The sequence below is a fragment of the Callithrix jacchus genome, chromosome 12 (assembly GCF_049354715.1).
Source record: "Callithrix jacchus isolate 240 chromosome 12, calJac240_pri, whole genome shotgun sequence".
Classification (NCBI taxonomy): domain Eukaryota; kingdom Metazoa; phylum Chordata; class Mammalia; order Primates; family Cebidae; genus Callithrix; species Callithrix jacchus.
In genome coordinates this window covers 30,651,469-30,665,815 of record NC_133513.1, presented here as the reverse complement: position 1 = coordinate 30,665,815, position 14,347 = coordinate 30,651,469, and the positions used below count along the sequence as shown (strand labels likewise).

The 14,347-nt window shown below is 56.1% G+C and overlaps 1 protein-coding gene across 1 annotated transcript; it reads left to right on the top strand.

Moving 5' to 3' along the window:
- The first annotated feature begins 768 nt into the window (after window positions 1-768).
- On the top strand, window positions 769-10,194 carry PRSS36 (serine protease 36). The gene is made up of 13 exons (XM_017978876.4): window positions 769-1,078; window positions 1,313-1,475; window positions 1,889-2,169; window positions 4,273-4,439; window positions 5,742-5,991; window positions 6,108-6,237; window positions 6,592-6,848; window positions 6,940-7,103; window positions 7,515-7,752; window positions 7,865-8,006; window positions 8,698-8,963; window positions 9,040-9,161; window positions 9,701-10,194. Exons 1-13 carry the CDS (start codon window positions 877-879, stop codon window positions 9,977-9,979), a joined length of 2,661 nt encoding a protein of 886 aa, XP_017834365.3. The 5' UTR covers window positions 769-876; the 3' UTR covers window positions 9,980-10,194.
- Window positions 10,195-14,347: the final 4,153 nt, after the last annotated feature.

Here is a 14,347-nt window from a genome sequence, read left to right as displayed (position 1 = left end):
ATGGGATTGAATTCCCTAGGGCTCCTGTCCCAGACCTGGCCAACAGCTCCAGTAACCAGAGCTGTGTGAGAAGAAAAGGCCAAGCCCCTGGGGCAGCCGCACCCCAAACAGAGGTGAGGTCTCCGGTGAGTCATGCCCGTGAGGGTTCACTTACCTGTCCTATGGGCCACTGCTCACCTTGGACCCACTCAGCCCCTGGCGGTCCTCCTCTTTTGGCCTTTGCCTACAGTGTTCTTCATCCCTCCCAACAGGTGTCCTGGAGCTTGGACACCTGTCCCCCACCCCCACCTGGGCTTCCAGAGACTGAGATGTGCGCAGGGCTCTGGGTGGGGCCTTCAGGCTCCCCAGCTTCTCCCTTCCAGCCCAAGATCCTCTCAGATTCCCAGAGATGGGCTCTAGCCAGGGAGGGTGGGGCTGCCCCTGGGACCATCGGGAGTCACGGGCTGCCTGGGCAGGGACAGAGCCCTGCAGGAAGCAGCTCTTCACTCGGCTCTGCCTCCACTGACTCCAGCCCCATGGCCCAGCACCTGCTCCTCCCCCTTGTGATGCTTGGTAATCTCAGGGGACAGGGGTGACTGCATAGAGCCTGGGTCCTAGCATCTGGGGGGCTGGAGAGCAGGATTCCTGGGCTCTGTGTGGGGAGCAGGGTGTCAGAGGGAAGAAAGTGAGGCAGCAAAAGAGGAGGGTGTATCAGAGGAGGGAGAGGGAGTCCTGGGTACCCTGGGAAGATGAGGCTGGGAGGAGGGAGTCAGGGAAGGCACATGCAGAGTACCAGTTCCCAGCCTCTTCCTGCCCGCCTCTGTCTTCCCAGGCATCAGTCCCATCCCAGGAGCCTTCCAGGACTCAGGTAAGGCAGCTGGACTGGGGGAAAGTCACATGCAGAGGCAGAAAAGACAGGAGGACTGGCACAAATGCTGGCAGGGGGTGCTAAATGGACAGGGAATTGGGAAGATAGGGTCGGACTTGGAAAGCAGGAAGTGGGGCTGGGCAGTGCAGGCCTGGAAGTCACAAGTGTCCTCCTCTCTTTACTCTCTGGCTCCAGCTCTCAGTCCTACCCAGGAAGAACCTGAAGATCTGGGTAAGAAAGAGGCCTTGGCGCTCTCAGACCTTAAAGGAGGCTAAGGCTGGTCAGGGCATGAGAGGGAGGTGGAAAAGACCAGAAACGTAGAAGAGCCTGGGTCCTTGGTGTTCTTTGTTCAGAGCGGCAAACGATATCGATATCGGGTGGAGGACGGGCTTTATCCTGAGTTACGTGGGCTTCTGAAGTGGGGGACCCGAGGCAGGCTTTGGCTTCCAAGGCTCTCCATTGCAGACTGCGGGCGCCCTGAGCCCTCGGCCCGCATCGTGGGGGGCTCAGATGCGCAGCTGGGCACCTGGCCTTGGCAGGTGAGCCTGCACCATGGGGGCAGCCACATCTGCGGGGGCTCCCTCATCGCCCCCTCCTGGGTCCTCTCCGCTGCTCACTGCTTCATAACGTGAGTGAGTATTCGCCCCGGCCCTGGCCCCTCTCCACCAAAGGCCAGCCCCGCCCCCGCAGTTGTTCCCCTCCTGCCGCCCCACTTCCGCACTCGTGGATAATTTGAAGCCGAGCTATCCCCAAAGCGAGGTGCTCTTCGAGGCATCATGGTTCTGAGTGGGGCGATGCCACCGGACTGGTCCCACCATCCCGCTGAATATCCCGGTCTGAATCCCATCTTTCCAATGCTCTCCCCCACCGCCCCCCCACCACCATCTCCAGATCGGATTTGCCCTTCCCCTTTGAGGTGTATCAGCCCCAAATCTGGATCGGACTCCACCTGCCCTCCTGGCTCTGAGCCCCGGCCCCCCAACGAGGGTCTGCCCCCTCTATACGGTCGACCTAACCTTCTCCCGCCCCGGCCGGGCGCAGGAACGGGACGCTGGAGCCGGCGGCCGAGTGGTCGGTACTGCTGGGCGTGCACTCCCAGGACGGGCCCCTGGACGGCGCGCACGCCCGAGCAGTGGCAGCCATCGTGGTGCCGGCCAACTACAGCCAAGTGGAGCTGGGCGCCGACCTGGCCCTGCTGCGCCTGGCCTCACCCGCCAGTCTGGGCCCCGCCGTGCGGCCCGTCTGCCTGCCCCGCGCCTCACACCGCTTCGTGCACGGCACCGCCTGCTGGGCCACAGGCTGGGGAGACGTCCAGGAGGCAGGTGAGTGGGACGGGACAGGAAGGGGGCTTCGGGCAGGCGGGGCCTCGGGAGGTGGGGTCCCTAGGGCGGGGCCTCGGGAGGTGAGGTTCCCAGAGAGGGGGGACCTCGGGAGGTGGGACCCTCGAGCGGAGCCCCATGGGGAGCCTTGGAAAGTAGGTTTCTGCGGGTCGGTAGGTGACTCCCACCGATCTCCATCTTGCCTCCTCCCCTCAAGGATTCTCAAACTAAGACCACGGAATCACCCACATGCACCCCATTCCCTCACCTTCCAGTTTTTTCTTTCCTGGATTTAGAATCCGACTAGGGTTCCCATCCCAACTCTGCCATGTCAGACAAAGCACTTCACCCAGTATATTTCCTCCTCTGTAACACGAGGAAAATGGCCATGCCCACTTCAAGGGGTGGTGGATTAAATGAGAAAAATCCATGTAAAGTTCACGTACAGTGCCTGGTATAGCAGTAACCAACGCACTTGAGATATTTCACCTCAGGTAATCTATGGTAAAGCACTAAAGCCCAGCGTTGGGCTGTAATAGACGTTCAGCAAATGCCAGTCTGTGCCTCCCTCCCTCCGCCTTCCTCCCATCCCATCCACCCCCACTCATCTCTCTGCTCCCTACCTCCTCTCTTCTCCCTACCCACCCTCATTCCTTCAGCCATTTTTTAACACAGGATATCTCTTGAGCACCTTCTACGTGCCAGGCACTGTGTTAGGCATTAGAGAGACACCAGTGAACATAAAAAGCCAAAATCCGGCCTTTTCAGAGTTTACATCCTAGCAGACAGACAAGCAACAAATTCAATAAATAAGCACACATTATGTTAGAAGGCGGGGGGAACAGACCACTTCTCCACCCCCATCATCCCCATCACCCGAGCTTGCCATGCTCCCAGGACCCCCAACAAATATTCCAAATCGGCCCTGGTCAGACTTGTGCCCATGCTAGAAGCTTCAGGGAAGTTGGGGATTGTCCCAGAGCACCCTACCAGCTCCAGGGACACCCAGGACAATCCCCAACTTCCCTGGTGAGCCCCAAATACAGCTTCAGCTGTCACGTGACCTCAGATTCTGAGTGAGCTGGGGAAGGAGTTCTGTCTGTACTTCCCCCTACCTCCTACTTCTTTCTGGATCCTGAAGCTGTTTCAATCAAAAGCAGGATGGGGCTGTGGTACCAGGTTTAGACAGTGGGATCCATTCTTTTTCTTGGTGAGATCAGAGCTGACCTTGAATGTTTATCAGTAATGAACAACATTCAGGGGAAGAGGCTGGCCAGAAGGCTGCATTAGTTATCCAGACCCACAGCTATGCAGCCTCAACTAAAGCAGTTGGTGAGAATGCCAAGAAGTCACAGATTTTCACTAATTGGGAACTGACTGGGGGAGAGGAGTTGAGAGAGGAGGCAGGGATGACACCGTGATTCCATGCTTAGCAACTCACGACAGGGCTACATGGCGTCCATATGGCATCTTTGTGAAAAGGGTAACCTCTGGACCAACACAACTCCACGTGTGGGCTCAGAACTTAATGATTTTAGTGCCTACATTTCATCCAGTGTTGCAGTGCACAACCTGCACAACCATGCACGGTAGCTCTCACTAGGAGTTCGTGGAACCATTCCTGAGATGAAGAAGTAGAAAGAGGTCGGGTATGGTGGCTCATGCCTGTAATCCCAGCACTTTGGGAGGCCAAGGCAGGCGCATCACCTGAGGTCAGGAGATCGAGACCATCCTGGCTAACACAGTGAAATCCCATCTCTACTAAAGATACAAAAAATTTGCTGGGCATGGTGGCACATGCCTGTAGTCCCAGCTACTCGGGAGGGTGATGAAGGGGAATCACTTGAACCCAGGAGGCGGAGGTTGCAGTGAGCCGAGATCGCGCCACTGCACTCCAGTCTGGGCAACAGAACGAGACTCTGCCTCAAAAAAAAAAAGTAGAAAGAACAGATAGGAGCAGGAGGAGACGTGGTGAATGTGGTGGGCTGAGGAGCTATGCGGCATCTAGCTGATGTCCAAGAAGCAGCTGGAGGGGGCAAACCTGAGCCCTGGGAGCTGGGGACTCCATACCTGCCTCACAGCACCTGCTCTCTGGTTCTGCCCCAGATCCTCTGCCTCTCCCCTGGGTGCTACAGGAAGTGGAGCTAAGGCTGCTGGGCAAGGCTGCCTGTCAGTGTCTCTACAGCCGGCCCGGTCCCTTCAACCTCACTCTCCAGCTATTGCCAGGGATGCTGTGTGCTGGTTACCCGGAGGGCCGCAGGGACACTTGCCAGGTGAGGGGAGACCCCTGCATCTACCTGGCAGGGCCAGAGTCCTAACCAGTGAGAAATAGATAAATGCCATCTCTCCAAACCTCAGCAAAAGGAGGGCAAGATTGCTAATGGATGGGGTCGTTTGTCTGTTTTGAGACAGAGCCTCGCTTTGTCGCCCAGGCTGGACTGCAGTGGCACAATCTCAGCTCACTGCTCACTGCAACCTCCACCTCCCAAGCTCAAGTGACTCTTGTGCTTCAGCCTCCCGAGTAGCTGAGATTACAGGCATTCGCCACCACAGCCGGCTAATTTTGTATGCACTTGTGCCCAGCCAAGTGAATTGATTGATTGAGATGGAGTTTTGCTCTTGTCACCCAGGCTGGAGTGCAATGGCACGATCTCAGCTCACTGCAACCTCCACCTCCCGAATTCAAGCAATTCTCCTGCCTCAGCCTACTAAGAAGCTGGGATTACAGGTGTGAGCCACCGTGTCCGGCCAAGCCTGAATGAATTTTAAAACCAAAGGCAGCATAGCCAGGAGCAGTGGCTCATGGCTTCTAATCCCAGCTAATCAGAAAATTGAGGCTGGAGGATCACTTGAGCCCGGAAGTCTGAGACCAGCCTGAGCAACATAAAGATACCTCGTCTGGAACAAAGAGAAAAAGAAAAGAAGTTAGGTGCAGTGGCTTACACCTGTAATCCTAGCACTTTGGGAGGCTGAGACAGGCGGATTACTTGAGGTCGGGAGTTTGAGACCAGCCTGGACAATATGGTGAAAACCCATCTCCACTAAAAATAGAAAAATGAGCTGGCTGTGGTGGTGCACACCTGTAGTCCCAGGTACTCAGGAGGCTGAGGCAGGAGAATCACTTGAACCCAGGAGGCAGAGGTTGCAGTGAGCCGAGATTGCGCCACTGCATTCCAGCCTGGGCAACAGAGCAAGACTTCGTCTCAAAAAAGAAAAGAAAAAGGAAGGGAAGGAAAGAAGAAAGGAAGGGAGAGAGGGAAATTATTTGAACTAGACACTGGACAAGAATCACTTGGCTCTGATGATGCCTGCAGCGTTCTCTTGCATGGCCTTGAATGGACTTGCCTGGTGCTCTTGGCTCTGGCTGCCATCAGCCTTCTGCTTACAGGGCTTTCTTCCGTTTATAGAGCCCCAGGAAATGCAGAGGACAAGGCCCAGCCAAGGAGGGTTTCTAGGAGAAGGGACAAAGTGGCTGTATGTTGGGCCCAAAGGAGGTGCAGGACCTTTTTGAGTAGGCCAGTATAAACGGGTGGGTCCCTGGGCTGACCCTCTGACATGTGGTCATCTGTCACCAGGGTGACTCTGGGGGGCCCCTGGTCTGTGAGGAAGGCGGCCGCTGGTTCCAGGCAGGAATCACCAGCTTTGGCTTTGGCTGTGGACGGAGAAACCGCCCTGGAGTTTTCACTGCCGTGGCTTCCTATGAGGCATGGATACGGGAACAGGTTATGGGTTCAGAGCCTGGACCTGCCTTTCCCATCCAGCCCCAGAAGCCCCAGTCAGATCCCCAGGAGCTCAGGGAGGAGAACTGCACCATTGCCCTGCCTGGTGAGTGGGCGACACTCCTGAATGTGAGCAGGACACAGGAGATTTGAGCTGGGATGGAGGCTGCTGGGAGTGATAGGGTGCAAGATGCCCCCTGACCCAGGCCTCTCACCCCTCAGAGTGCGGGAAGGCCCCACGGCCAGGGGCCTGGCCCTGGGAGGCCCAGGTGATGGTGCCAGGATCCAGACCCTGCTATGGAACGCTGGTGTCTGAAAGTTGGGTCTTGGCACCTGCCAGCTGCTTTCTGGAGTGAGTGAGAATCCACGTTTTAGGCCGATCCTTGCTCCTCCCCACATCAGCCTGAGACCGACACCCTCTACATGGCCCCAGCCCCTCCCCTGAGGGGCGTCGGGGGGTGCGGGGTCCCATTCGGAGGCGTAGGATCCAGCACAAAAAGAGGGGTCCTGGACTAGCAGAGGTGGGTAGAGGCGTGGTAGAAGTCCGATCCCAGAGGCAGGGTTGTAAGTAAGCCATTGAAATGGGGTGGGGTCGGGATCCCACCAGGGATGCAGGATCCTCTCCTAGACAGTCTAAGCTAGGGGTGCGAGGTTTTCAGCCACGTGTGCGGGATTCGGCCCACGTCCCCCACCCCCCATCCCGCAGCCGAAGCAGCTTGGACGGCCCGCCCCGCGACCTCGACACCTGGCGAGTGCTGCTGCCCTCGCGCTCGCGCGCAGAGCGGGTGGCGCGCCTGGTGCCCCACGAGAACGCCACGTGGGACGACGCCTCCGACCTGGCGCTGCTGCAGCTGGGCGCACCCGTGAACCTGAGCGTGGCCCCGCGGCCCGTGTGCCTACCCCACCTGGAACACTACTTCCTGCCCGGGAGCCGCTGCCGCCTGGCCCGCTGGGGCCGCGGGGGTGAGCCGGGGCCCGGCGCTGGGCGGAACGGCGCCGAGCGGGGCAGGGGCCATCTGGGCCGCAGCACGAGCTCCTGCCTTTTCTCTCCCAGAACCCGCGCCTGGCCCAAGCGCGCTGCTGGAGGCGGAGTTGTTAGGCGGGTGGTGGTGCCACTGCCTGTACGGCCGCCAGGGGGCGGCAGTGCCGCTGCCGGGAGACCCGCCGCACGCGCTATGCCCTGCCTACCGGGAGGAGGAGGAAGCGGGCCGCTGCTGGGTAAGCGGCGGGGACCGGGCCCAGCCAGGTCTGAGAGTGCTCTAGGGAGAGGGCGGGGCCTGCGGAAGGCGGGTCCGAGTGGGCTCCAGGGAGGGGCGGGGCTTGCGGAACTGGGATTGGGGCGGAGCCGGAGTGTAGGCGGGGCCAGACGAGCTCGGGGCAGGGCCTGGCCCTAGAGAATTTTGGGGAGTGGATTGAGGCGGGCTCTGAGGCGGGGATTGCTGTAGTTTCTATCCCTAGATTTAAGGAGAAAGCTGAATTCTTACACAAATTAGTATTTGGAGTCTGATTTGGAGAAGGTAGAACTTGATATTTCCGCAAACGGGAAAATCTGGGGTACTGGAAAGCCCCAGGAGCGCTGATATTCTCTGCGCAGGCGCAGAGGCAAGTAACACAAGCACTTTGTTGCAGAATGACTCGTCTTGGAGCCTTTTGTGCCAGGAGGAGGGGACCTGGTTTCTGGCTGGAATTAGAGACTTCCCCAGTAGCTGTCTACGTCCCCGAGCCTTCTTCCCTCTGCAGACCCATGGCCCATGGATCAGTCATGTGACTCGAGGAGCCTACCTGGAGGACCAGCTTGCCTGGGACTGGGGCCCTGATGGGGAAGAGACTGAGACACAGACTTGTCCCCCTCACACAGAGTATGGTGGTGAGCAGGACACCTTTGGGGCCTAGGGACCCCTGGGGGCACATAGACCCATGGCAGGGGCTCAGGGGTCAGCCACAGGGCCCCAGCTGAGGTGGCCATCTCCTCTCCCTAGCCTGTGGCCTGCGGCCGGAGGCTGCTTCAATGGGGGTCCTGTGGCCCTGGCTAGCAGAGGTGCATGTGGCTGGTGATCGAGTCTGCACTGGGATTCTCCTGGCTCCAGCCTGGGTCCTGGTAGCCACTCACTGTGTCCTCAGGTGGGTCTCACTCATCTCCTAGGCTAGAGGCTGAAGGGGAAAATAGGACAAAGCCAAATGACTTGTTTTTGTTCTTTGTTTTAAAAACAATTAACAATGGGATCTCGCTGTGTTGCCCAGGCTGGCCTCAAGCAATCCTCCTGCCTTGACCAATGTGCTATGATTACTATGCATGAGCTACTATGCCTGACCCAAAGAACTCTTAAAATAGTGAGATATTCTCCTTTAAGCATTTTACAGTCAGGTGCAGTGGCTCATGCCTATAATCCCAGCACTTTGAGAGGCCAAGGTGGGTGGATCACGAGGTCAGGAGTTCGAAACCAGCCTGGCCAACATGGTGAAACCCCATCTCTACTAAAAATACAAAAATTATTTGGTCGTGGTGGCAGGTGCCAGTAATCGGGAGACTAAGGCAGGAGAATCCCTTGAACCCAGAAGGCAGAGGCAGCAGTGAGCCAAGATCATGCCACTGCACTCAAGCCTGGGCGACAGAGCAAGACTATCTGGGGTGGGTGGGGAAGGGGAAAGGATCTTACAGCACTGGGTGATGTTTTGACCCAGAAGGAGATTTGGAAGGAGGGGTGACAGGAGTGAGTGGCATGACCCCAGAGAGTCATCCTTCCCCTGGGCTGGGAAGGACTTTGTCAACAATGGGAGGAGCAGAAGGTGACATTGGGTCTTGTTCCAACAGGCCAGGCTCTACAACAGTGCCTTACATTGAAGTGTATCCGGGCCGGGCAGGGGCCAGCCCCCTCCCACAGGGCCACCAGGTATCCCGCTTTGTCATCAGCATCCGGCTGCCCCGGCACCTGGGACTCAGGCCCCCGCTGGCCCTCCTTGAGCTGAGCTCCCGGGTGGAGCCATCCCCATCAGCCCTGCCCATCTGTCTCCACCCGGCTGGTGTCCCCCCAGGAGCTAGCTGCTGGGTGTTGGGCTGGAAAGACCCCCGGGACCGAGGTGAGTGCCCTGCATCATGGGAACGAGGAGTGGCTGGAGACCAGAGCGCTGCAACAACTCTGTCTCCTCTCCCCAGTCCCTGTGGCTGCTGCTGTCTCCATCTTGACACCACGAATCTGCCACTGTCTCTATCAGGGCATCCTGTCCCCTGGAACCCTCTGTGTCCTGTATGCAGAGGGACAGGAGGACAGGTGTGAGGTACAGGGGCCTGGGTGTCCTCAGGGAGGCAGGGGAGAAGCAGTGTTGGACTGCTGGACCTGGATTGGAATCTTTATTTATTTATTTTTTTTGAGACGGAGTCTTGCTCTGTCACCCAGGCTGGAGTGCAGTGGCGTGATCTCAGCTTGCTGCAACCATCACATCCTGGGTTCAAGCGATTCTCCTGCCTCAGCCTCCCTAGTAACTGGGCATACACCACCACGCCTGGTTGATTTTTGTATTTTTAGTAGAGACAGGGTTTCACCATGTTGGCCAGACTGGTCTCAAACTTCTGACCTCAGGTAATCCGCCCACTTTGGCCTCCCAAAGTGCTGGGATTACAGGCACTGGTGCCTGACCAGGATTGAAATTCTTGGGTGTTGAGCCTCAAAAGGGACCCTGGCTGGACCCGGGAGAGAAACTAGGGACCTGGATGTCTAGGGATGCAGACCAGAGTGCTTTGTAGCCAGACCCTGGAGAAAGGGGCAGGGGACCAAAAGGAAGAACAGCAGACCCATATGATCTCCTTCCAACTATAGATGAGCTCAGCACCGCCCCTCCTGTGCCAGACGATGGAAGGCTCCTGGGTCCTCGTGGGCGTGGCTGTTCAAGGAAGCCGGGAGCTATTTGCCGCCATTGGCCCTGAAGAGGCCTGGATCTCCCAGACAGTGGGAGAGGCCCACTTCCTGCCCCTCAGTGGCTCCCCACACTGGCCCACTGGAGACAGCAACCTCTGCCCCCCACAACTGGCCAGGGCCTCGGGCTCCCCGCACGCAGTCCGCTTCCTGCTGTTGCTGACTCTCCTGATCCAGAGCTGAGGGGCTGGGGTTCCAGCGCCACTTACCCCTTCTCCACCCTCTACTTCCCGCCCGGTGGGGCTGGAATGTGGCCCAGCCGGCTGGCACCTCGAGGGCCCCACCCACCTAGATTGCAGCGGCTCTGGCTAATTGGGCCTCAGTGCCTGGGCTATTTTGAGCCCAGGAATCCTTGGGGGTGGTGGGAGGAGTGGACAATAAAGGTGTAAACACAGGCACCTGTGTGGCCTTGTGGCATTGCTGTGGGCAGGCTGAGGGGCTGGGCATCAGAGGCTAAGCGGGAAGCCCAAGTGGGAGGTCCTCTCCCTCCTCCCTCCTCCAGCCTCTGAGTCAGGCCTTGGGCTCTCAGGAAATGTGTCCTGATAACCTGGCAGCTATTCCTTCATTCCTGCCGCAGGGCAGGGAGGTCGGGTGGCCAGCTGCCTGTGTGTCACCTGCCCAGTGGAGTCAGCACCCTCAGCACCTGCTAGACATCTCACCCCCAGCTCAGATCTGCTGCCCTTGCTGTCTGCCATAGACACAGCTTGATGTATGATGCTCTGATGTGTCCCCTGGACAAACACAATACTCAGACCCTTCAAGGGCCCGCCGCTTTTACATTCTGCTCAGAACTTGAGTCCCTTGTATGTGAATCCCACTCCCTCACCCACCACTTACCTGCACCTACCTGCATTCATTCAACCTGTGTTCCCTGCTAGCTGCCAAGTTGTGGCACAATTAAGTTCTGATACATAAGCCCACAAAGTGCTCCCAATCTAGTGAGGACACATGTGGACACCCCTGGCTGGGGATCGGGAAGAGGTCGTAGAAGTGATGTTTGAGCACAGAAAAAGGGCAGGTGTTTTCCAGCCAATGAATCTACAATTAAAAATTAAATTGAAACCCGACAGGGTGTGGTGGCTCACGCCTATAATCCCAGCACTTTGGGAGGCTGAGGTGGGAGGATCACTTGAGGCCAGAAGTTCAAGACCAGCCTGGGCAACAAACCAAGACGCCCATCTCCACTTTTTTTTTGAGACAGTCTCACTCTGATGTTAAGACTGGAGTGCAGTGGCACGATCTCTGCTCATTGCAACCTCTGCCTCCTGGGTTCAAGCGATCCTCCTGCCTTAGCCTCAAGTAGCTAGGATTGCAGACTCAAGCCACACGCCCAGATAATTTTTGTATTTTGTTTATTTATTTTTTTTATTCTTATTTTTTGAGATGGAGTTTCGCTCCTGTCACCCAGGCTAGACTGCAATGGCACAATCTCAGCTCACTGCAACCTTCGCTTCCCAGGTTCAAGTGATTCTCCTGCCTCAGACTCCTGAGTAGCTGGGATTACAGATGCCCACCACCATGCCTGGCTAATTTTTGTATTTTTGTTTCTCCATATTGGCCAGGCTGGTCTTGAACTCCTGACCTCAGGTGATCTGTCTGCCTCGGCCTCCCAGAGTACTGGGATTACAGGCATGAGCCACCATATTCGGCCTATTTATTTATTTGTTTTGAGACGGAGTCTCCCTCTGTTGCCCAGGCTGAAGTGCAATAGCGAAATCTTGGCTTCCCAGTTCAAGTGATTCTCCTGCCTCAGCCTCCTGAGTAGCTGAGATTACAGGTATGTATGCACTGCCATGCCTGGATAATTTTTTAGTAGAGATGGAGTTTTACCATATTGGCCAGGCTGGTCTCAAACCCCTGACCTTGAGTGACCTTGAGTGATCCTCCCGCCTCGGCCTCCCAAAGTGCTGGGATTACAGGTGTCAGCCGCCACATCCAGTTCCACAATTTTTTTTTTTTTTTATTAGCTAGGAATGATAGCACGCACCTGTAGTCCCAACTACTTGGGAGACTGAGGCGAGAGCAGCACTTGAGCCCGGGGGTTCAAGGCTGCAATGAACTATGATTGTACCACTAAACTCCAGCCTGGGTAACAGAGTGAGACCCTGTCTCAAAAAGAAAAAGGACAGCTGGGCGCGGTGGCTAACGCCTGTAATCCCAGCACTTTGGGAGACCAAGGCAGAAAGATCACAAGGTCAGGAGTTCAAGACCAGCCTGGCCAAGATGGTGAAACCCATCTCTACTAAAAATACAACAGTTAGCTGGGTGCCTGTAATCCCAGCTACTGGGGAGGCTGAGGCATGAGAATCACTTGAACCCAGAAGACAGAGGTTACAGTAAGCCTAGATCATGCCACTACACTCCAGCCTGGGCGACAGAGTGAGATTCCATCTCAAAAAAAAAAAAAAAAAGACAAATGGAGTAAGAGTAGGTTTTGGGTTTTGGAGTGAAAGCCAGCTGATGAGGATGGTAGAAGGGTCGCTTCTAGGTCTGGGCACAATCCCTGGCTTGAGAAGAAAGAGGAAGAAGATAAAGGACCTAGAGAGAAGCTGGAAGTTTTCACTGAGAGGCTGAGAAAAAGGCCAGAGATTCTTTTTTCTTTTCTTTTTTTTTTTTTTGAGATGGAGTTTCGCTCTTGTTACCCAGGCTGGAGTGCAATGGCACGATCTCAGCTCACCACAACCTCTGCCTCCTGGGTTCAGGCAATTCTCCTGCCTCAGCCTCCTGAGTAGCTGGGATTACAGGCACGCGCCACCATGCCCAGCTAATTTTTTGTATTTTTAGTAGAGACGAGGTTTCACCATCTCTTGACCTCATGATCCACCCGCCTCGGCCTCCCAAAGTGCTGGGATTACAGGCGTGAGCCACCACGCCTGGCCAGGCCGGAGGTTCTTATAAGACCAGGCTTAGCCTTAGCACCTACATGCCAGCTAGAATAATCCCCAGGATCTTCATGGTGTGTACATCCCCACCTGCTCCCATTCCCAGCCAGTCACCCCATGCCATTCCCACAAACACTACACATACCCCATCCTTTGCCAAAACCCACCTATCAGGGCCCATATCTTGCCCCCTCCTCCCAGCTAAGACCCCTTCCAGTCAGGCCCCTTCCACTCACCTACCAGAGGAATCACCTGACCTCCAGCCTGGGCCCTAGACAGCTGGTCTCTGGAAAGCAGGTGGGGACACGAGGCTCTGCTTTTCCTGAAGCTCAGACCCAACAGGTGTTGTTTGGTTTTTGTCTTGAGACGGAGTCTTGCTCTGTCACCCAGGCTGGAGTGCAGTGGCGCGATCTTGGCTCACTGTAATCTCTGCCTCCCTTGTTCAAGTGATTGTCCTGTGTCAGCCTTCCCAGTAGCTAGGATTGCAGGCATGCGCCACCACGCCTGGGTAATTTTTTTGTATTTTTAGTAAAGACAAGGTTTCACCATGTTGGCCAGGTTGGTCTCAAACTACTGACCTTAGGTGATCCTCCCACCTCAGCCTCCCAAAGTGCTAGGATTACAGGCATGAGCCACCACACCCAGCCTCAACAGGTGTTTTGAATGACCAGAGGTCCGCACCAGAGGACATGCCTCCCTCCCACTGCAGCCACACGGTGGGCCTTCTTTCCCTGAGCCTCTGCCCTCTCCACTCCATCCTCCCATCTTCACCTTACCGCCTTTCTTAACCTCTTTCAGTCTCAGCTGTCAAGGCAGTTCATCAAGGACCCTTTTATGATGCCAGCCTTTGCCAGGCTGTGATTCGATCATGCCATTCTCTTTCATCACTATTTCTAGCTTGAAATTATTGTGTAATTACATTTTTTTGTTTTTGAGACAGAGTCTTGCTCTGTCACCCAGGCAGGCGTGCAGTGGCACAATCTTGGCTCACTGCAACCTCTGCCTCCTGGGTTTAAGCAAACCTTGTGCCTCAGCCTCCTGAGGAGCTGGGATTACAGGTGCCCGCCACCACACCCAGCTAATTTTTTGTATTTTTAGTAGAGACAGGGTTTCACCATGTTGGTCAGACTGGTCTCCAACTCCTGACCTCATGATCCACCCACCTTGGCCTCCAATGTGCTGATATTGCAGGCGTGCACCACCATGCCTGGCTTTTTTTTTTTTTTTTTTTTTTTGAGATAGGGTCTCCCTCTGTTGCCCAGGCTGGACTGCAGTGGTGTGATCATAACTCAATGCTGCATTAAACTCCTAGGCTCAAGCAGTCCTCCTGCCTCAGCCGCCCAAGTAGCTGGGACCATAGGCATGCACCAGCACACCTGCCTAATTTTTATATTTTTTTGTAGAGATGAGGCCTCACTATGTTGCCCAGGCTGGTCTGGAACTCTTGGTGTCAACCGATGCTCCAGCCTCAGCCTCCCAAAGCAGACTAGCCACCTTGCCAGCCTGAGTGTAATATTTGTCACCCCTACTTCACCAGCTCATGGCTCAGCGGGGATGGGGCTGGTGTCTGTTTTGTCCTGGGCACCTGGGAGCATCATAGGCACTCAGGAAATGTCTGCGGGATGATTGGTGCTGCCGGACAAGCTCGCTACCACCCATGAGGTGCTGG